At 42.2% G+C, this 22,604-nt stretch overlaps 1 protein-coding gene across 6 annotated transcripts; it reads right to left on the reverse strand.

Annotated features, from left to right (window-relative positions):
* Positions 1 to 1,138: 1,138 nt before the first annotated feature.
* On the reverse strand, positions 1,139 to 21,774 carry LOC311262731 (exosomal polycystin-1-interacting protein-like). 6 transcript variants are annotated; one of them, XM_084362382.1, is made up of 3 exons: positions 21,686 to 21,774; positions 16,794 to 16,935; positions 1,139 to 8,264 (listed from the first exon to the last, which is right to left on the reverse strand). In XM_084362382.1, exon 3 carries the CDS (start codon positions 8,199 to 8,201, stop codon positions 7,437 to 7,439), a length of 765 nt encoding a protein of 254 aa, XP_084218508.1. In that variant the 5' UTR covers positions 8,202 to 8,264; positions 16,794 to 16,935; positions 21,686 to 21,774; the 3' UTR covers positions 1,139 to 7,436. The 6 variants fall into 6 exon arrangements, with proteins under 6 accessions (XP_084218508.1, XP_084218507.1, XP_084218505.1 ...); XM_084362381.1 differs by having other exon boundaries at positions 16,794 to 16,939; positions 21,686 to 21,771; XM_084362379.1 differs by having other exon boundaries at positions 16,794 to 16,961; positions 21,686 to 21,768.
* Between the last annotated feature and the right edge of the window lie 830 nt (positions 21,775 to 22,604).

Consider the following 22,604-nt stretch of genomic DNA (forward strand, 5'->3'; position numbering starts at 1 on the left):
CAGTACATTATTTGTCTCTTCATTCACGACCAGACAGGTTTGATGTAAAAAGGTCCTCGATGGAAACTGAAGGTCGAGGCTTCAGCGCTCTGCTCTGTGGAAACATGTGAAACAGAGGTGGACTCGTGTTCCTGTGTCCTCCAGTGGTTCCGGTTGTTGTTGTGTTAGGAGACACTTTCCTTCCTGAAGGCTGCTCACACTTTGGTGTTCATGGTTATTTTTCCAAAAAAAGCAAAAGAAAAAAAAGCAAACACAGAACAAATGAATCCTGCTCCTGATTAACTTTAATAGTCTTTGAATTATATTAAGACGACGTGAGCTTCAGTGAGCTTCGACCTCAAATGTCCTTCAGAGGGAGACTCTTTACTCTGATACTCTGATTATTCTGTTCTTGATTCTTCTGATGTGACGTCGTCTTCTTATCGTCCGTGATTGATTTTGCCTGTTTCATCACTTTTATTCCTCTGACTCGTAACGACTCGTATCGTCTTTTTGTGTTTGTGCATTTTCTGTTCTGCCTTCTTGTTGTAACTCACCTTCAGACGAGGCTTCCTCGTGTTTGGCTCGACTGTTGGCTGTTTATTCTGAAATATTGTCGTCCTGAGTTTCTGCTTTTATTATTTATTATTATCTGCTTTTATTTATTTTTTACGGTATTAATAACATACTCACGTTCATTGCTGAGATCTGGAAATGCAACGATTAAAAGAAGTTTTCTGATCTGATGTTACAGTCAGTAAACTGGGTAAAACCCTGTGGTGTGTTTAATGACAACGACTTTCATGTTTTTAAATTATTGCTTCCTTCAGTGACCGAGGAAACCCGGACACAGACTGAGGTCATGGCAAATAAACACTGAGTCATCATCTAACAACAAAATGAACTTAAAGTAAGATCACTTGCTCAGCAGGATGTATTAATCATATATATCATATTGTTGGAGTGCGACGATGAAGTCAGATTCTCATCTCATGTGTGACGTTGTTTCCTGGAATAAACTGATTTATCCTTCACAAAAATAAGACACAGAAGTTTTTAATTCACCATATTTACCTGGAATTTCCTATATTAATTCAGTACGAGCAGATATCAGAACAAACATGGAGACGAGCTGAAGAAAGACACGAGGACCTCTTTGTAAAAACGTTTTATTATCTCAGACTATACAGAGGAACAAAGTTTGTGGACAGAAGAAATAATCCACGTCGTCTTGTCATTATAAACAAATAAGCTCCAGGAATTTGCTTTAAAAAGCCAAATTATATACAAATCAAACCTTCCAAAGCCGTTCCCAAATACACAATCTGTTCCTGAAACAGCACACGAGTCAGCCGCGAGTCGCACAACACGTCAGAGGTTGTGAAAATGTTTAAAAGTCATCTTAAGGCGCACCGCCGCTGGTTACACACAATCTTTTTTTACATTTGAATAATTACATTCCCTGATGCAAATACTTAAGGTGCTGTACCGAAGATCAAGAGGGCAGAAGAGAAGAAGAAAAAGAAGGTCGAGGCTCGAACTCAAGAGGGGTGACGTCAAACCCAAAAAACCCGGTGAGCTCATTTTCACCCATTTTGTGGTGAATGTTCCAGACGTTTTAAGACCGTGTGATGAGCTCTGACGGGAGCGTTTAGCACAAAGTCTCACGGCCCGCTCTAAACATCCTGTCTGAAGACCATTAAAAGGTGGCTTGTGGAGGTGCGTAATCACCCCGTTCACCAGATGGGAGTGACTAATCTCTGGCTGCACAAGACGCTCGGTAAGTTTCCACCAACGTTACGGGTGAACGAGCTCCCAGTCCCGGTTCCTGTGCGGAGCGTACTGGGTGTGACTGTTGGCCTAAAGGCAAACCCAGAAAAGGTGTGCAGAGGATTTCAGCTCTTTCACACAAACGGGCAGAACTGACTCGGCGCGCTCTGGTTGCATTTTTATACAGAACCAGATGAAACCTCAGAGCCGCGACACGCAAAGTAAATTAAAGCCTGTTGCATAATGAAATGTGTTTCCATTCAGAAAACAAAAGAGCCGCAGCTCAGACGCTACAGTCACCATCTTGTTTCCATATCCATGTGTTAAAGACAGAAAAGTGCATTCAGTGCCAGGACGCAGGATAAATCACACCAAAGAAAGCAGAGCATCAGCTGCACTTTGGCGGCCGCTAGAGGAGGAAAAACAACAACATTTTTTTCATTTATTACTCTTTTACGTAAGACTTTGTGGTCTTGTGGCTAATTTCAAGTCTCAGGAGTGTCGCAATGTGGCATACTGGTGATTTAGAAAGTATAATTTAATGGTTTGTGCCTGAACAGAAAACAATGGGACTCGAGCAGTGACAGTAAACAAAACCTGAACTTGGAGGGACACTAGAATTAAAACATCTGTGTTAGAAAACATTCATAAATATACTTGGCACTGAAAAAGTGAAAAAAACAACAGAAAATATTTTATCAGAGGCCATTTTTGTAGTTTGATTTGTTTTTCAGTGACAATCTTCTGATTTTTTTTTCATTTCTTCTGTTTCTGCTCACAGTTTCTTTCTACGCCGTCTGTATTTCTTCAGTGTCGCTGGTTTTCAGGTGCTACTTTCTGTCTGATTTGCCGCCGATAGGACGGCATTATCTGCGTACTGATGAGAAAACCACCTCGCCTACAGCTTCCACGGTTATACCCAGGAAAAACAGAAAGACAAACCCAATGAAGAACGCAGTTAATTGCAGATTATTAGCAGGTAAAAGTGGTAATAGCTAACACTGGCTAATGTCACCAAAGAAGTCCTGCAAGTGTATGAACGCTGCTCTGTTTCAACCCTTTGGAGTTGTGAACCTGTCAGAAAAGCCTGCGGATAAATTTAGAAATGCATCATGGATGCTTCCTCTGGACTTTTTTTTGACGAGTTTGATGTGAGTTTTAGTAAAAATGCTGCAATTTGTATCAATTTAGCTGCAAACTTGGGAGTTCTCACGAATTACTACACAGTAATCCAACAGGTTTTGTGGCACTTTTGTTTCGCTGACACTGTTTACTTGCACATAACCCGTGCAGAAGTGAAGTATATACAACACGTGTTGTACACAACACTCAACACGTTGCATCTGCTGCGGTGGATCCTGGATCCAGCCGTCTGATCTAAACGCACAAATCCGCTGCGATGGCGAAAAGGAGATGAATACAAGCACATGCACAGACACACACACATCGACACACCCATGCACACACACACACACACACACACGCAGGCCCAGAACAGTCTTGAATGATCAGCGGAACAGAAGTGTTGGCTCCGGATCGTGTTTGTGAGAGCAGCTTTAACAAAGTCTCTCACAGGATATGAGCTGGACGGCAGAGACAGAGAGAGAAAGAGCTGTTCTCTCGACTGCTCTCTCGTTTGGTAAAAAATATCCAGAAACAGAAAACACAGACCAATCAAGCACCTCATAACGACGTTTTGTTTTTTCACAGACAGCTGGAGAGTGACTGAATCGCGTCCATCGCGATTCTGAGAAAACTTCCCTCACACGGGCGCTGCCAACTTGGCTTTGAGCGGGCTCAGAACTCATCCAGCTCGTTAAAGAGAGTCGGAGTCATTGTTTTGATCCAAACAGAGTGAGAGTTGTTGGCTGGTGAGAGAGAGAGAGAGAGAGAGCGAGCCTAACCCTGGGACTGTTCACTGGGCGTCCATTTTAACCTGTTTCAAAACAACTTGTTTTATTAGGCCATCTGCAGTCAATAAGCCCAGCTGGAAACTCACAGCCTTCATAACAGTGAGCCTACTGCGCCTCTCTGTCAGCTCATACCACAGCGGACTGACGCAGTCCTTGTCTTTTTTTGTTTTCTTGCACACTCTTCTATCTTTTTGCAGTTGTCTTAAATCTTGACGACAGATTTTTCTGTAATTTTACTTTTTAAATATCCTCAAGAAAGCAGCTCAAAGCTCCCTCCCAGACACAACAGTGTCGTGCAGCTCTGGTGCAGACGCTGACCCCGCTCTGGATTCTCTGGATCGGATCCAGCCAGTGTTCGCTGCAGTCAGCTGCCACAGTACATCGTGTTTTTTTTACGATGCTCTATTGATCCCTGAGGCAGGAATTCGTCCTTTTGCTTTCCCTCTCTCCCCACAGCACCTCGTTCACTGAGGTCTTACAGTATTTCAACACGTAGGTGTTGTACAAGACCTGCCACATGTTGCAGCTGAACCGTAGAAATGCAGTGAAAAGAGCCGATTACGTAACCCAGACGTTCTCCAGCGTGGCCTGGCTTTAAGCAAATCCTTTCACCCACTAAAGGCTGGATTAACCATCGAGGAGGAATACAAAGGGCCAGGGGGCGACCTGAATCTATCTTTCCTACACGTCCTACACGTTACTTAATGCCAGTTAATTTGTGATCATTTGATTTAACAGATATATACGAGGGTCTGCACCATGCAAGGATAATATTAACTGAAATATTAAGGTATAAGAACCAGGGCTGCACAGTTAATCGTAAGAAGCTGCAGCTTTTTGATCTACAAATCTTTTTCTCCAGATGTGAAAAAACATGCTAATAGCTTTTTTAAAGAAGTGAAAATCAAAATTGTGATGCAAAAATGATCATTCCCACTAATTGTTAATCACATCACGAGCAAAATATGGTAAAACTGTATTGTGCAGCTTTGACAGAAGGCCTCTCTAAAATAGTCCTCAGGGGTGGCCGAACATACGGGCCCCCGATCACATCAGTTTTTAATTTGTGCTTTAAGTTTCATCAAAAAAATAATGGCTAAATTGCACAACAACATTTTCATTGTAATTCTCTAAGTCACAACTACAAGAAACAAAAACTAATAATTAATAAATGATAAGCTGCTCCGTAGTCCGTCCATAAGGCAGCAGATACTTCTGTATCCCTTGCCAGAAATCAAATTATCACAAAGTAACTGCCAGCGTGTTAGTTAACCACTTTTCCTAGTTGATAATCCAGCCTCGTGAAAATCACCATGTCGAACATTCACCTTTTCACCAAAGAAAGAAGAGTTCTTGTCCAAGGTGCAGAGCAAATAAGAAACGTAAAACACGACTAAAATCCTTCATCTTAACGACTTTGTGATCAGTTTACCAAGGCTGGCTCTGTTAGTAAGAATAACCCAGGAAGAGCAGCAGCCGGCCAGTCAGGAGGGACTGCAACAGGTGAAGAGTGCAGTGTGTTTACTGGGGAAACTACTGGTCACAGTGTTCGCACTGGAGGAGAAGCCGGAAAATACTCTTCTACCAAGCAGACCAATCACAGCTGCGACGTGTAGTTACATTTCTGGGTAGGTGCACTTTGGACTACGATGACGGACATGCACCTAAACAGAGATGCAAAATGGAAATTCACGCTCCAAACTCCTTAAAGTGTTGAGTGCTGGTGACTCCTGGTCGATTACTTTTTACTTTCCAGGTGAGTTTTACCTTTGGGGTTTACCAGCAAAGAGCCTTTCTTTCTGCCCACTGGGATGCTTCTGGTGAGTTTGCAGAGCTCATCCTGGTATTGAAGGAAGAGTTCAACCAAAAATGAAAATGTCTTTAAGCAAAACAGAGTCGCAGCATTTTCCGAAACAACTGAAGTAGCTGGAGACTTAAAAAAGAAAGAAGAAAACATAAAATATCTCCCTACAGCTCGGCTGGTGTAATTCAAGCCTCTGTAAACCCTGAGGTCCCAAATTGATTTAAATAGGGTGTAAATAACGTCAAGTGCAAAGTGACAAGATCTCAGGGCTTCTGCAGACTTGGAGACTTAAGCCAGTCGAGCTGTATGAAGCCATTTTAATGTTTTTTCTTTTGGTTGTTTTTTTTAATGTTTTGTTTCACTGTGAAGCTCCAGAAATGTTTTGTGGACTACACAGGACGAGACAATGACAGATTTTTTGAATTTTTTTTTGCTGAACTGTTCCTTTAAGCTGGAGGCAGGATTCTCATCATCTGCTCTCAGCTCTACTGCTCTTCTAATATCTTGCCTATTACCACCTTTCTTCCAAAAGACGGACACATCAAACTCGTCAAAAAATGTTGCTCAAAAAAAAAACCTCAAGAAACAAGTGCAGCCATTCAGAGAGGCCCAGATCTCTTCCCTGCTGCCCGGACATATCTGACAACACCTGGATGGGAGCTAACACCCTCTTGGCAGCTGGGACGAGGATCTGGAACATCTCATCCCTCTCTGGGAGCAGGCGTGCGGTTTGTCCAGGATATTGTTCTAGCAGACGGCGTATCAGTCGGTCTGGACAGTCGTGGCTTCAGTTACACTCGTCACAGTCGCCCGTGTGTCATCTGATCTCGCCAGGGAGGTTTCAAGACCAGATGTGCACAGATGTGATCTCAAAAAAAATCAATGCTGAAGTGGCCTCCAGCTACCTGGTGTTTCAAACGCATACAGAGAGCGGTGTTTACGAGCACATCTGCAGAAAAGAGTCGCTAAGTGGTCTGTATAAGAGTTATGTGCAAAAAGTACTGGCTCCTATCTGGACGAGTAGCTGATTCGATAACTGGAGAACTTTAAAACTGAGCCATGTTCATACTCACTGCATTCACTTTTTGAAAAAGTGACCTATGATCTGTTAAAGCTGCTGTAAGCGTTGTCATCCTTTTAGCTAACTTCCTGTCCCTCCTCCACGTCACCACACTTGCACGACTCCTTGCTTTTCGTCGAGGCAGCTCTCTTTGCCTCTTTCTTCAGTCTGGTAGTTAAAGGCGTCACCGGCAGCGCTGGAATTGGGAGCTTTCCCCAAGAAAATAACACTTACAGCAGCTTTAAGTCATTGCTAAATGATGTAACCATTTACAAAGCCGCCAGCTTTAAACCACTTTATAAAGAGTGCCTTATTAAATTAAATTATAAGGTGCCTTTAGTTGTACCAACGTCTGCAATCAGAAGGTGTATGTGCATGTAAAACACTCTCCTGTATATAGCCATGACAAGAAGATAACATTTGTGCATGTAAACACACCGTGTGACCACGTTGTTGAAGCAAAGCATCACCTCTAACTTCAGCACATGAGTCGGGATGATCAGGGTCACTACAGCTTTCAAACCTTATGACTTATGTTATAGTATGACGCCTAAAATATCCTGCAGAAAGACTTGAATTTGCAGCTGGTGCAAACGTTGCCAGACCTCGTGTCTGTCTGCTGTACGAGTGCAGAAATTTTAAAAACAGCAGCGGGAGTAAAAGCTCTGAAGTCAATTATCTCCTTGAAGAAAATGCATCAGGGTGAGCAAGAAAAGCCTCTGTTGAAACACTGCTCAAGGCCAGAACGACAGCACAGCAGCCAGTCATACATGAAGTTCATATTCCACAGAGAACATGTCAGATGTGCAACTTCCCCTTTGCAGAAGGAGAACAAAAAAACATCCAGCTGTGTACGATCGCATCATTTGTTGCTGCAAACCCGACCGTGTCCTCCACTGAGAACTTGTTGTCAGTAGACAAATGTGAGGAGCAGGTTCTCCGGCGGCTCTGCAGCCTGCTCGCTGGGGTCTGTAGGGACGTCAGGTGCAGCAGAGGATGGCAGAGGAAGAGGCACGGCCAGGTGGGGGAAGTCTTTGGAGAGGGAGTGAGCAGGTGGTCCCACCACAGTGTACGCCTTCAGGGCTGAGAGCCCGTTGAGCACGGCTACATCCAGAAAGGTCACGTGGAAGGAGGAGGAGAAGTCAAAGGAGAGGGCTTCTATCTCCGCTGTGAGCCCTGCTGCAGGGGAGATTGTAATTTCCTGGTCGGGGTAGGGAGCTTCTGGTGCTGCGCTGTGGATCCTGAGGGTCCGCAGACCGAGCAGAGCCAGATACTGACTGTCCATCGGTTTTACTCCACAAAAGGACAACCGCAAATGGCCGACCATGCTCCTGTTCAGCAGCTCCTCCAGGACCCAGAGCTCCTTCACCCACACGGTGACCTGTCCGGGCTCTCGGAGCCCAGCAGGGGGCAGAGCGGAGCGCAAAACAGTGTGACATCTGCAGAGCGAGTTGGCCAGCGCCTCGTTGCAATCCTCGATGGGCGCAGAGCAGCTGCAGTTGCGCAGGTTGTAGCCCGGAGCGCCACCGTCGAACAACAGCGTGGTGTTGACCGTCAGAGAGGTTTCAGGCGTGGGGGCGGAGTTAGTGGTCCGGGTGACCGGGGCCAGGAAGAACAGCAACCACAGTGACCGTGGCAACGAGGCAGAGGAGACTGTGTTTGGAGACATCTCCATGGAGATCAAACAGACTACATCTTCACCAAGTGGACGGACTGGACTGTAGAGAGATGGACGAGGCTGTGAACAGACAGGAGGAGGAGAGTTAGCATGTGCAGGTACAATCTACAAACGCTTACAGGGAGACAGCAGAACGACTACTGGTAAATACTGAAAGTCAGAAGTGGTAGTGAGAGTTTTGAGTTTGACTCTGGAGCCCAGCTCAGACCAAAGATTCACGACGCAACAAAACCGTTTAAGGGCGCCGTAGGGGAAAGTTGCAGCAGTGTGAACTGACCCGTCGCAGCTCCACTCAGGTCGGCTGACGGCGCCGCCTGCAGCTCCTCTTGTCAAGTCGTCGGTGGCCGGTTTCAGAGTCAAAACAGAAGTACAAGAGTCGTTGCGATTGAGATGATACACCGTCTCGTCTGGTCACGTTGGTGTGAACTGGAAGGTTACCAGAAGTCGCACATTTCAACTTGTCTCGTCAGGGATGAACAGGCCATAACTCTCGTTCAAGGAAACATGTACCCAGAAATGAAACTCAAGGTGAAGTTTTGTAGTTAACAAAACATTTCTGGAGCTTCACAGCAAAACAGCTTTGCAACATTCTCCGAAACAACTGAAGTAGCTGGATACGTGATTTAAAACAACCAAAATAAAAACCATCATATGGCTCCATACAGCTCGTCTGCAGCTGTCTCCAGAAGCCCTGAGATCCCAAATTGATTTAAAAAGACGTTATTTACAGGTGCACGCTAACACTTCTAGCTCAACAGCTCAACAGCTACAGTGTAAAGAACACGGTCTTTAACCCTAACTCTTCCAAGTCCCCAGATACTTCAGTTGTTTACGAGGATGCTGCGACTACGAGCAGAAGGAGACGAAGACTTTTCAATGACTTTAAATTGTTGTGTGAACTGTTCCTTTAAAGAACCAAACCCCGGCAGGATCAGACATTTACTCAGCCCTCCATGACTCACTCCAGCACTTCCCTTAAAACACATGACACACAAAGAAAGTCTCTTTCTCGCTCGCTGCCCTGTAGTAACCTGCTTCTGCTTTGCATCTGTATTTTTACAACATGTGGAGGCCAGCGCAAGACCCACAGCCAATTGAATTCAGCTCTTTATTTCCAGTCCAGGCCTGGCTCACACACACACACACACACACACACACACACACACACACACACACACACACACACACATAATTGAGCCACTTATTTCTTGCTCTCCAGTTTTACTGGGGAGAGGTCCTTCCAGGCCCCAGGCTACCGCGGATGGCGTACGGCTGCTTATAAAAAGTTCCTGCGCCACGCTGCAGCGCTGTGGTGAAACAGGCAGCCGGCCACATTAAATGTTCAGGAATAATGAAACACTGGTTTCTTTATTTCCTCATTGGAGAACGGTGGAAAAGTGGCTTGAATAAGCAGTTTTCACTTCCAGAGTCAACTTTTCCTCCACGCTTCTTTGCTTTGAAAGAGACGAGGACTTTCCAGCGTTCAGGTTGGACACATTGGACTCGATTGTCTAAAAAAACAGGTCTGAAAAAAACAATCCATGTGATGTGTTTCGTACCAAAGACGCCATCTTTACATTTTAAGTTGCCATATTCGCTCTGGCTTCTTTCACTCGACAGTTTCAGCAAAGAACAAGTCGCCTAGAAACCGTCTCCTCTTACTGCTTGATTTATTTTCCACATGGTCCCTAATAAATATATTTATATTTGACATTTAGTGACCTTTTATGGATCCAGCAATTCCAGCAACGTTTGCAGAAAAAGTTAAAAACACTCACGGCCAGAACAAAGAACAGAGAAGCTTGGATTACAACACACGCATGTAGGAAGTGAGACTTTCAGGATGCCACTTCTCCACATTCACTATATGTCTGAGCAAATCATTGTTTTCTGCAACATTCATGCTCAAAATCTCTTATACAGAAGCTTTGATATTATTTTGGTTTTAACCCAAACCAGAATGTTTTCCTGAACCTAACCAAGAAGTTTTCTTCCCTTTAGCCGCTCGGATACGAGGATGTGTTGTTTTTCTCGTAACATTACACAAGTCTCTGATTAAGAAGAAAGTGACGATGAATGTTATTTTAGCGAACAAGCGAGTGAACACAGTTTCTGAATAAGGCAGCCGTCGTCCTGCTGAGTGCACGAACACATCAGTGGGCAGTAGTGCAGCATCAGCTTTGTTTCACTGAGCTGTAATTCACACACCGAGGATTCAAGTTTTTACGACATTATTAGTGTTAATCCTCCAAAGTGATTGAAAACCACATCTACATTGAGTTTTGGGACTCTCATGTGAAACTGGACGTCAGACATTTTGGATGTACGCTAAAATAATTAGCAGATTTTCAGGACGTCTGCACATTTCACTCTGTTCCAGTTTCTCCAGGAAACACTTCCCCCTTTTCTCTGCAGCCTCTTTACGGGTCACACGGGACATTATTTATAGAAATGTTCTCTGACTTTACTCCAGATTTCTTTGTAAGATTTTTTCCCAGAGTGTGATAAAAAAAAAAAAAAGTACATGAGCATCGAGTGTGTCGAAGGAGGATGAAAAGTGCTTCAGGCTCCAGCAGCTTAAACTCAGACTGTAACTTTGTGAGTGTTGGAGGTGATGCTGGTGTTCAGAGACGAGGCTGAGTCTGCGTCATGTGTTGTTGAAGTGGTAACCAGTCCATATTTGAGGTGCGTGGCAGTTGGGTCATGACAATTTGTGTGTATGTCATGTAATTGTGGAGTAAAAATGAATGTGTGTTGGGGTTTCCTTTGTTTATTGCTTCGGTAAATGTTGGTGTCAGTAACAGAAAACAGAAAATTAATTGTTTAATGTGAATTTTCAGACTTGAGTTTGCAGTTTATGGAGCTAATTCTCCAGCCTGTGCCATCAAATATAACGTGAATATAATATAAACATTTAATCGTATAATTAATATAAATAAAATAACTGTTTTCAAAACCTCAAACAATCGATAAGATATAAAATAAGGTTACAGTCACACAGATCTGATGTTTCTGTTTTTCATCACTTCAGTTGGTGTTAAAGTCTCATCTGATTTTATTTTTGTTATTGCATTTTGTCATATTTTGTTTTAACTGACCTCCTCAGCCAAAACTTTTGTGACATTTTTTCTGAACTTTTTTTACATTTCTGTTCACGCAAAAGTCAAAAGTTTAATGTGTGTTTCTCTTCATATGTTTGATTGAGATTTGAGGATATTTGTACCTTTTCTTTGGCTTTTAAAATCTTCCATATTTACAGCTTTGGTGAGACTGGTGACTCTTGTATGTTTCAGTCAGTCAGCGTGGATTAACTTTATTTCACAGACCTTAAAGGTTTTCTTCAGCCGGGACAAAAGCACGAAACAAAGATGTTAAAGGGTTAAAGTACAATTTGGCATTAAAGTCCCATTTCTGGTGTCCTGACTGTGCTTCTATAAATAAACGTGACTTCACTGTGGTTGGTTTACAGTAGCAGCTGCCCTCCATACACACAGCCCGTCCTCTCCATCCTCCACCGTCTTACCTCACTGCTAATATTAGTCATCGTCTTTCCAGCTGTTCCCAGCGTCTGGCGCTCCCACACATTATATCACCCGCTTTCTCTCTCTTTCCATTTGTCTGTCCTCTCTCCCTCTCTCTCTCTCTTTACCAAACCCATTTTCTTTCTCCTCTTTTTTTTAATTTTTTTTTTTTACTTTCCTTTCCTCCATCTCCATCTCTGTAATCCCTGCAACGGGGCTGCAGCTGCAGGACCGGATGCTGGCAGGGAGGGCCGAGCGAAGAGAGATGAAAATCGAACCACTAAAAAACACATTCCTCAACGCTTTAACGACGATTCTGCATGTGTGTTGTTTTGATCAAGTTCCCTTTCTGATTCTGATCCAGTGTGTTTTTGTGGAAAGCGAGAGTGTTGCACGTGAAGATCCAGACAGAAACTGAGAGAAGAAACTGAAGAAGTGTTTGTGTGTTTGTGAGAAAACGAGGTGGCCGGCGCTCCTCGCGGCTCCAGCTTGTTAAAGGAGAGGCTCATGCATTCCTCTGACATCATCCACCGCAGGCACCAACCCTAATCCTCCCTTCCTCTCTCGCTCTCGCTCTCTCTCCCTGCACCTCTCACTCTTCCTCCATCTCACCCATCTCTCTTCAGTGTCTCTCCCTCCCTCTCTCTCTCTCAGCAGCTGCAGCTCCACACACGAAACTGAACGAGTTTCACTTCTAAAAACAGCGAATATGCGTCGAAAAAAGGTTTCGTGTGCTGAAATGTAGAGATCATGATCTGATGCTGCAGCTGACAAAGTGAGAATAAAACTCCACAGGAACAGCTCGAGTTCATCAAAAGAAATCCTCCTGCTCCACTTAACTGTCAAAAAAACATCTAATCATGGCCAGCGTCAGTCCTGCACATGTACACATGAACATAAATGAAAAGGCTGCCGTTATTTTATAGTTTCCTTTCTTCATCCCGCTGCTTCCCACTGAAATCATTAAAGAACAATAATATGTTGCTCTTGTCTGTTTGTTGAGCTACAGCCAAGATTAGATTAGATTATCCAACAGATCTGGTTATTTATTACAGCGAGTCGGATCATCTCCGTCCGGGATCGTGCCGATCAAAACAGGTACTTTAAGCCAAACCGTGATGTTTTCTAACTCTAACAAGTAGGAGAGCAAAAGAGAAATGGAAAAGCGAAACACATGTAAAGTTGCAACATAAGTTTTAACTTAACGTGCTGAGATAACATTTATTCTGGTGACTGGTTAGGTTCAGGAAAAGATTATGCTGCAGGTTAAAGGTCCTCTTTCATTTATCAGTCACAGAAGTTTGGTTGCAGAAGTTACGCGATGTGCCGAGCAGGTTGTAAACATCTACTAGAGCACTGAGAGTGAAGTGATACTGTAAAACGATGAGGAGCAGATGGATGAACGCTAAACTGAAACTCACTATAAAGTCACAGAGAGCTTAAAATGTACCGCATTAAAAATAATATCAATTAAAGCTGCTTTAAATATGAACGAATGCCTCAAAAATACCTCATAAATATGTGATTCTGATTCAGTTATTAGCTGAAACGGCTGCTGACAGAAGTTTTTTAGAAAAAGTTACTCAAACAGGAGGAAATAGTACAATAATTCAAAACACATTAATCCATGAATCAGATGTATCAGGCTCTGGATGAGGGGTGTCGCAATATCACGATATTCACGATACTTGTGATAATTGTATTAAAAATAGAAATACTGGTATCGTGTTAATAATACTGATAATATCGTGTTTATAATCCAGTGAAGGCCTTGAGCATCTTTTTCTTGAGTGTAATTGAGTTTACTTACAAACACAGCAAACAAAATGAAAGACAGATTTAATTGCTGGCATTCGTCCCTAAAATTTCTAGCGATATCACGATAATATTGCCATCGTCAATGTGTTCGGCCACGATGATCGTGTAGTTAAAATCTAATATCGGATCATTCATTGGTGGTTTTAGTTCTTCATGAAAAATACAGAATATCTGCAGACGTGTCGATGTAAATATTTCACATCTGTAAAGCTGCTGGAGCCAGAAACAGTGCAAATAAACAGTCAAACATACAGTTTGTTTTATGAAGTGTAAATAGTTCATCTAGTGTTAATACGTGTGCACCCATAAAGCTTGTTTCCACGTCTGTAACCTCGTCTCGGGCTCTCATTAGATAACTCCTTCTATACATTTGCAGCTGCTGAAGACGCCCCCTTCATGCATTTTTCCTGCATTAGGCTCGCAGGCGGTTTATTTTTATTGACTGTTGTACAGTAGAGTCAAGTTAGCAGGCTGTAAAACAAAACTCCGGAGTCTCGTAACCCGGCTAATCTCCAGACTGCTCTTGTTAGTTTGGTTCGAGAGCAAAACTTGATTTTTCCCAAACGGATCGTCCCGAGTGTGAGACCGAGGAGAGCGGCGGTATTTCAGTGAGGAGCTGGACCAGAGTCAGAACACAAACAAGTGTCAGAGGCTCACATGTAGTATAGTTCACATCACATTACTTCAGATTAGATTACTGTCATTTATTTTTATTTCTATTAAACTACATTTGATACAGGTATAAACCATATATCTTTACATTGATCAGAAGAGTGTTGTAAAAAAGTACCGAGAAGTCACCCAGACAAATAGTACTTGAGTAAAAGCGTTCATGTTGACACTGTACCAGCTCCGATATTCAGCCTATTTCTATTGGGGTAAGTGCTTTTTTTTTAAAGGAGCAGTCTGTAGTTTTGAAGAAATGTTAACGAGCAGAGAAAGATCTTCATTGACTGAACAAACTAAATAAACAAACTATCTTTATTTTCATGACTGAATAAACAAACTGACCTTAAAGGACAACACAGTTTCATACTGCTTTACTTTGTTTATGTGGCGGACCCTGCCACCTTTCTAGTTTCAAACAGCTTGTTTATTTACTTATGGGAAAAATAAATTTGTACACAAACATAAACAAACCTTGTTGTTCAGGACTTTTTATAGTTGAAATATTAACTCGTCAGTTCACTACGTAGTAGTGTTACTCTTTCTAAATAATCTAAAACATACTTTGGCCAACTTTAAAAAGCTAAAATCAACCAGTAATATCTGCCATGCTGATATGTATCACTTTTTTTTTTTACTTTCTGCATCACTGCTCTGCACGACCTGTGTTTTGAAGCCTGTTCTCTGACATGCAGACGCATTATAATGTCTTCCCAGGATGCTTTCTATCTGCAGTGGCTTCAGTTTTAAGGTTTGACTTTGTGGTTTGACTTTGTGATTTTTTTCAACTTCTGTCCAACTTCATTGCAATTACGTTTAATGACAACAGCGTTTCGGTACCAAAACGTTTTTCCTAATTTTGTCGGTCTTTTCCTACACACCTGTTGATCTTAAGGTGTGCAAAAGCTGTACTCTTTGAACCAGTTGGTTAGAAAAGTACAAAGAAGATCAGGTTTACATGAACAATTGGAGTTTAAAATCAGAATTCAGACTTTATTCTCAGAAAAAATACGGTCAGAAGTCTGAGAAAACAGACAAAATTCAGACTTTAAACTCAGAACTTCGACACATTTTTCATTGGCTTTCTGTATAAGCATCAGTGAATTTGAGTCTGAATTATCTGGATGTTAAATATGGTGTTTCTCAAGGAAGCATTATTGGACCTTTTCTGTTTTCTTTACATGTTCTTCCCCTGGGAAACACAATTTCTCACCACAATGTCAAATACCACCGTTATGCTGATGATACACAACTGTACATATCTGTTTTGCCTGGTTTCTGCATGATCTTTTTACCTGTCTCACTGACATTAACACCTGGATGACTAAAAATGTTTTAAAAAGAAATAAACAGAAAACAGAAATGGTACTTGTAGGACCAGGTGAGGAAAGACAGGCTTGTGACAGCATTTGAGAGACACATGTCACAGATCTCGGAGTGATTTTAGATTCTGAGCTTACATTTTATCAGCCATTTTATCAAAGTAACAATAACATTTTTTGTCATTGTAGGAACTTAACGATGCTGAAATGCTAAAACATGCTTTAATAGAAGTTGTTCAGATTACTGTAACTATGTTTTTACTGGATAATTCAGAATATGCTGCTGGATTTAAAGAAAGTAGATGATATTTCTCTTGTCCTCGCTTCACTCCTCTGGCTAACAGTATCTTTAAGAATTGATTTTAACATCATTTTAATCATCTACAATTCCCGACATAATCCAGCTCCCTCCTTCATCAGTGATCAGATCCTCCACTGCCTTTAATTTGAAATATTTAAAAATCTGGTGAAGCTGCTTTCTGCCATTACGACCATAAACTGTGGACCCATCTTTTAAATTAGGCTTTTAATGTGAAGTAACTGCATCAAGTTTATTATTTTAATGCATTATGTCATAGTATCATTATTCTTCATTATCTTATTGTTTTATTCACGTGTCTGCTTGCTATTCTATAATTCAATGCAATCGCTGCTGGTTTTAACCTGTTATTTCTACTTTTGTGTGTCTTTGTGAAGCACTTCGGGCTGCATCTTTGCATGAAAGGTGCTATATAAATAAAGTTTGTATTATTTCTAAGTGCTGTATGTATCTTATTTCAGTTTCTTGAAGACGTTTCACCTCTTTTTATTATTATTACATGTGGCCCTGATCCTCTTTGGTACAAAAGTCTTTAAGGATTTCTAGAAATATCATGAAAACAGTGAAGTAAATTTCATATTTGGCACAAACTGGCAAGACATCCTTGTAAAATATGTTTGTTTTTTTAAGTAAATATACTTATTTTCTTGCTCAAACCTAAAATAAACGAAGTAAATCAGCTATAAGATTAACAGCACTGTTCATTCTCCAATCAGACGATGACAGATTACATAACTCAGCTGTCTTTAGGTTGTTCACTGGTTTCAGTGTCCATATGATTCTCATTACAGAAATACAACCTGATTAATGCCTTTTGAAAAAGAAGGTCAGTTTGATTCAAAGCACAAACATCTGCAGAGACTTCATGAGCTCAGAGGAGACGGCTGATGAAACAGGTCTACCATTTTAGCAGCACATGTGCCTGAGAGTGTAACGTACTTACGTGGACGGCTCAGTGCTGGTTAAGGAGGCATGCTGCTGCTGCCGTCTGGGTCCAGGCTGATCTATCCAGCTTCCTCAGGCAGTGAGAGCAGCAGCTGCAGCTTCCACATCTGTCTGCAGGTTGACCGGAAAACCTCATCTGTCTGTCTGACAGCAGGGGAGAGAGACACTGTTAGGATGGAGAGAAAAGAAGGAAGGATGGAGGAGAAAAGACAAAGAGACGTCTTACTTTCAGGACACTGGATGGACTCAGACTCTCTGTCCATTTTCCCTGATTTTCTTCTCATCTTTTTTTTTCTCATTCCCTCTCTCCTCAGCCCACTCTCCTCCTCTGTTGGACCCGCCTCTCATTTTCCACGGCAGCACTTTTCCCCCCAACACAGAATGATTTGCTGCCACCTTGTGGCTAAAAATACTCCTTCACAGCTTTACAACGCCAGACTTCTGTTTCTTGAATGATTGCTGCACTTTAACTAAACTGAAGATGTAGTGTAGCTTTTGTTGGGTGCACGCTTGCCAACCTTGAGACTTAACTACAGGGAGGACGGTGTTTCCTGCATGATGGTGATGTTTAAAGACTGAAAATAACAAAATAACAGAATTTTACTTTTAATTCTCAGACATCAGTGCAGAATAAATGGCCTTCTTGCTTTTCAGTCATTTATTCTTCTGTTACATTTAACGGTGCTTGATTTTTGAGTCTCGCTCCCAACTCATCAAATACAGACTCAAAAATCAACTTTTCTTACATGCAGCATCTTTAAAGACTGAATAACAGCGGTCACAATAACAAAGAGTGCTCGTTAATTAACCAGAAAGTTTTATCTAAGTGAGACGTGGTCAAAGAAGCAGCCAGATGTTTGGTATGTTTGGTAGGATCCAGGTTATGCGTCACAATTCAGCAAAGATTTCAGTCTCAGGTTCAAACGTGGGTCATTCTGTGGGATCGTCAGCTGAGCAGAGGTCTGCCACCACACTGAGACGACGTCCACAAACAGAGAGGAGACGAGTCGACAGGGAGTCCTCACCTCATTAATAAATGTAAATAAATAATGCATTGTTTATGATGGTGACAGATTTCGCTGCGAGCTTCCTGACCTGCTGGAACAGCACCGTCGCTTTGTTCTGGGACTTCCTGAGTTACAAATTTAGCACTGGGTGGAGGGGAGCTGTTATGAAATGAAATGGGATCCTAACACAAGACACACGGAGGCAGGCAGGTGAACGAAGAAACGGGGAGCTTTAATAGCAAAGCAACAGTCCAAAAAAACAATCAAAAATACAAGAACAGAAGGAAACAAAAACAAAAGGAAGCAGGAAAATCCAAGAATTAATGGCTGAATACAAATCTCCTCTCAGCCTTCAGTCGTACGTACCGGGTCGTGTTTACCTTCAACACATCAAGTCTGCAACCAGTGAGAACAGCGGCTGCTGGTAGACGGGCCTGAAGACTACAGCAATAAGATCAGTCTGATTACATCTATAACCTTAACTTCTACACCTCTCTGCATCATCATGTGGTTGGATATTATTTCTGGCCGACACGATTCAGTAAAGTCTTTGTTTTACACGTTCATAATAAGTTCGATCACAATGATCTGTGGATAATTAAATCACTCTCTGCTCCCCAGGCGGACGCTCTGGAAGTCTGCAGACAGTCCACTCGAGAGCCCTCGTGGACCGGATGAATCGTGAGTGTGGACAGTCGTCAGGACCTGCAGACTTCCAGCAAACCGCCTGCAAAGTCCACGAGTCCGTGAAGACATTTGGATGCAGGCTTGAATAGACAAACTTGAACAAATCAAGCGCAAAGAAATGAATTACCAACGACCAGTGTTAGGAAAGTTACTTACTAGTTACCTTCATTTTAAAGTAATATATTACGTTACAATATCACTGTCTGTGTAGAGTCATGTATTAATAATAACCTAATAGCCTAAATCTTTTTAAATAGAGGAATGGTCTCAGGGATGAGTGAGAATACAGAGGATCACAGTCTGATATATTATGAGATAGTAACAAATATTTGTAATTGTAGGCTCAGTCATACGAAACACAACTGACCTGTAGCTTCTATAATGTAACTGAGAACGACACGACAAGACAAACATCTTCTGTGCCTTTTTATTTCAGTCCACAGAACAAAGAACACATGGTGCGATTCAGGAATGTAAATTAAAGTTTGCCCGGTCTACGAAATACGTCTCATTTCAGTCACACACAGACTGAACATAGAACTTATAGATATATTAAACACACAGAGCCTTTATTAATACGTTCACGTTGGTGCGGATGGATTCTTAAAAAAGCAACAATAAACGCTTCACACGCTACGCGACATCACTGTTGTAATATATTACTGTAACATGTTACCCGCAACACTGTCACTGACCAGTATGTAGATTTCTGTACATGAGTTCAAAAGCAGTAAGAGAATATCGAGGAGCGAGATGGGAAATGACAATCAATCAATCAATCAATCAATCAATCAATCAATCATTCAGATGATGGGATCTGGATCTGAGACGTCAGGATCATTAATTAATTCACTTTAACGCCCAGCTGTAACTTATATCTCTGGTGTTTGACCTTTAGACAACACGACTCTCTTATTTCACCACAGCTTCCTTGTTTTCCTCCTGATCCAAACGTTTGCACGCTCGTAGCTCACAGGCACTTTTTAATTGTGCACAGCTTTGTGAACAAGATGGGCGGCGTCCATCTTGAGAAGACAGTAAAAAGACAATAAAAGCAGGTTTTACAACATTTTGATACCGTGCAGGAGACGAGAGATCACACTAAGTCAACTTCACAGCAACAGCTGCTGCTGGTAGCAACCGAACCAAAAGAAAAATGTAACCAGCAGAAGAGACGAGCAGAGCAGATGGAGAAACTGGCTCTGCACACTCTGAGATCACTTCCTGTTCGGGCTCTCGTGTTGGCGAGGACAATCAAGATGGCAGCCAGGGGCGGCGCTGCTGCACCAGAACACCCAGTACTCCCAGAACCGTGACGCTGGGTGGAGGCGCAGATGGCTGCTGGTAATAACATGACAGACAGGCGGTGTGTTTTCTTCTCCTGCTTTTGTTAATATTTATTTATATATGTGTTTATTTTTAATTCACTGTGAGGCTTCTCTTCTCAACATCGACAACCAGCCACCACAGGACACAGTTTCCTTCAGTGTCTGTTCTGTTATTCTCCGTATTTATCTTTATTTTCTCTCTGTGTTGCTGCTCGGGACGCTTTACCAACCCAACATGTGGCTGTTTGACGTCCTGGGAATGAGACTCAACAATCAACTATCTTTGTGGTGCGTTCAGGAACAGCTGGGACAAATCCTGCTGACTCTACCTTTAACTTTTATAGTCTTTGAGTTATATTTATATGACGTGAGCTTCAGTTAGCTTTGACCACAAATGTCCTTCAGAGGGAGACTTTTTACTCTGATACTCTGAGTACATGTCAGAGCCTGTACTCGATTACTTTTACTGGAGTAAAGAAGCTGAATCAGCACTTCTACTTTTACCAGAGTCTGTTTTTACACGAGTATCTGAACTTCTGCTGGAGGAGAGGACGTGAGGACTATTGACTCGTCTGGTTATGATTATTGGTCATTGAATGACGTATTTCATGATGTACTTGCAATGTATTATTTAATGTGTCAAATAATATATTCTCTATATTGATATTTATGCCATTTTTTGATTAAATTGTAAAAAACATTACCTTATATTAAGAAAGATTATTTATTAAATATGCAAAAACCTATTTTAAGTAATAGACGTATATATTATCAGTGTATTATCACAGTGTATTTGCATCTATCACACACACACACACACACACACACACACACACACACACACAGAAGGGCTTACATCAACAATAAACATGTGTTTGATTCCTGTAAATGACTTATTTCTCGCTGGTCTTCGGCATTCTTCACAATTTCTTTGTTATTGGGGAAATTCATCAGACCACAGACCGTCTGTGTGCGTCTTTGTGTCTCACACATACACCAGCAGGCAGACACACCCGAACAGAGTCGGGTGTTTTACTATATGACAGTAAAACAGGATGGACTTCTTGGAAACAGCAAACAGCTGTGCAATGTGCAACTTTCTCTTTTAAAAACACGTAAACACCTTGAGGAACTGAAGCAGACTTTCTGTGAACGAAACTGAACCATGTGACGTCTGCAAGACTGCAGCACATGACGTCTGTTTGGGAAACCTCAACCATCAAAACCGTCAGCAGCTCCTTGTTGTTTTAGTGATGAAGCTTATCAAGAAGTGAAAGCAAAAGTGTGTCTGTGCAGCTGGAAGCAGGAAGTCAGTGTAAACAAGTGTAAAATAATGTTTGTTTCTCCTCCAGTAACATCTGATCCAGCTGTCTCAATGAAAACACAACACGGCTCTTACAGCCAGGATGTGATGTTTAAACATGCAACAATGAACCATAAACTGTGAGTGCTTACATAGAAAGCATTAAAGCAAGATACACAAATGATTGAAGGATAAACATCCAGAACCCAGGAAGAGCAAATACCAAAAAATACAAAGTACCGACTAAGAAGAGCAAAGTGCAACATGAGGAACGAAAAACAGAAACGTAGCATCAGGCGAACACACTGGAAGAGGCTCATAGTAACCCAGGTCAAACTGACGAAGCTGCTGTCAATCCTGACTTTGATTATGTAATTGCATCTTGGTACCCTCATGTGAGCACTGAAACCTGTATTTACATGTGCAAGAAGGCAGAAAGATTAAAACACCGTGCTGATTCTGACGGTCTCTCATTCTTTTACAAGAGTCCGGTCGTGCAGCAGCAGCGTGGCGCATGAAAAACACCTCTCCGGCCTTTCAGAGGTCAACATAAAGTTCATCGTACCTGCGTGACGTGTCCTCTGTCAGCTCCCTGAAATCCATCCAATGTTTTTAAAACACTTAAAACAGTTTGCCACTGAAACCTCCTCCTCCTCCTCTTCCTCCCTCTTTCTATTCTCCTCTAGCTCGCTCTCCCAGACTCTCTCGCTCTCTTTCTTTGTTTTCTTCCCTCTGTGTACTCCCCCCCCCCCCCCCCTCTGTAACCATGGCAACAGGCCTAGTTTGTTTCACGCTCACGTCAACATGAAAAAAAAAAATGCTGCATTTCTCTCACAGTCTGCCGAGCGGGTGAACACCAAACATCACCCTGGTTTCTTTCTCCCAGACGACGGAAAAGTCGAACACGTCACGTTTAAAAAACACTTCTGGTCTCTCTCTGGTCTGCAGGTAAACCAGCTGACTGATATTTGTTTGGGAGCAAAACAGTTCAAACAAGTTGAGAAAGGCGGGAACAGGTGATAGTTGAGTGATTCACAGGGATGAGACGAGGTCCAACCACTCTGTGAAACTGTCCAGTCATGTAGTTCAGCAGTTTCATATGGTGCAACTTAAACTCTTGGGGATTTCACCATCTAATAATCCAGAATATCATGAAGGGATTCAGAGAATTCAGAGAAATCTCTGTCCGGACTACCAACATCAGATGCTTGTTACCTTTTTTTAAAAAGAAAAGTAGTTTTATTTAACCAACTGAGCCACAGGGGCACCCCGGATACCTGTAACCTGTTGTGTTTTTAAAAATGTAATCATTATTATCATTTCTAGCTTTTCATGGCTTTATTTGAAGGACAGGAGGTGAAAAGCGACAATCAAATCTGGGCCGTTGAAGCGAGGACACAGCTGCTTTACATGGGAGAAGATGAAACAAGAATCCACTACGTGAGGAGCTGGACCACAGAGGGTTCGGCTGCAACAGGATGGGG

The sequence above is a fragment of the Pagrus pagrus genome (genome assembly GCF_965226575.1).
Source record: "Pagrus pagrus genome assembly, chromosome: 9".
NCBI classification, from domain to species: domain Eukaryota; kingdom Metazoa; phylum Chordata; class Actinopteri; order Spariformes; family Sparidae; genus Pagrus; species Pagrus pagrus.

What these genes read in the sequence shown, in the direction of transcription:
- LOC311262731 (XM_084362382.1), bottom strand. Translation starts at nt 8,201, where the DNA reads ATGGAGATGTCTCCAAACACAGTCTCCTCTGCCTCGTTGCCACGGTCA.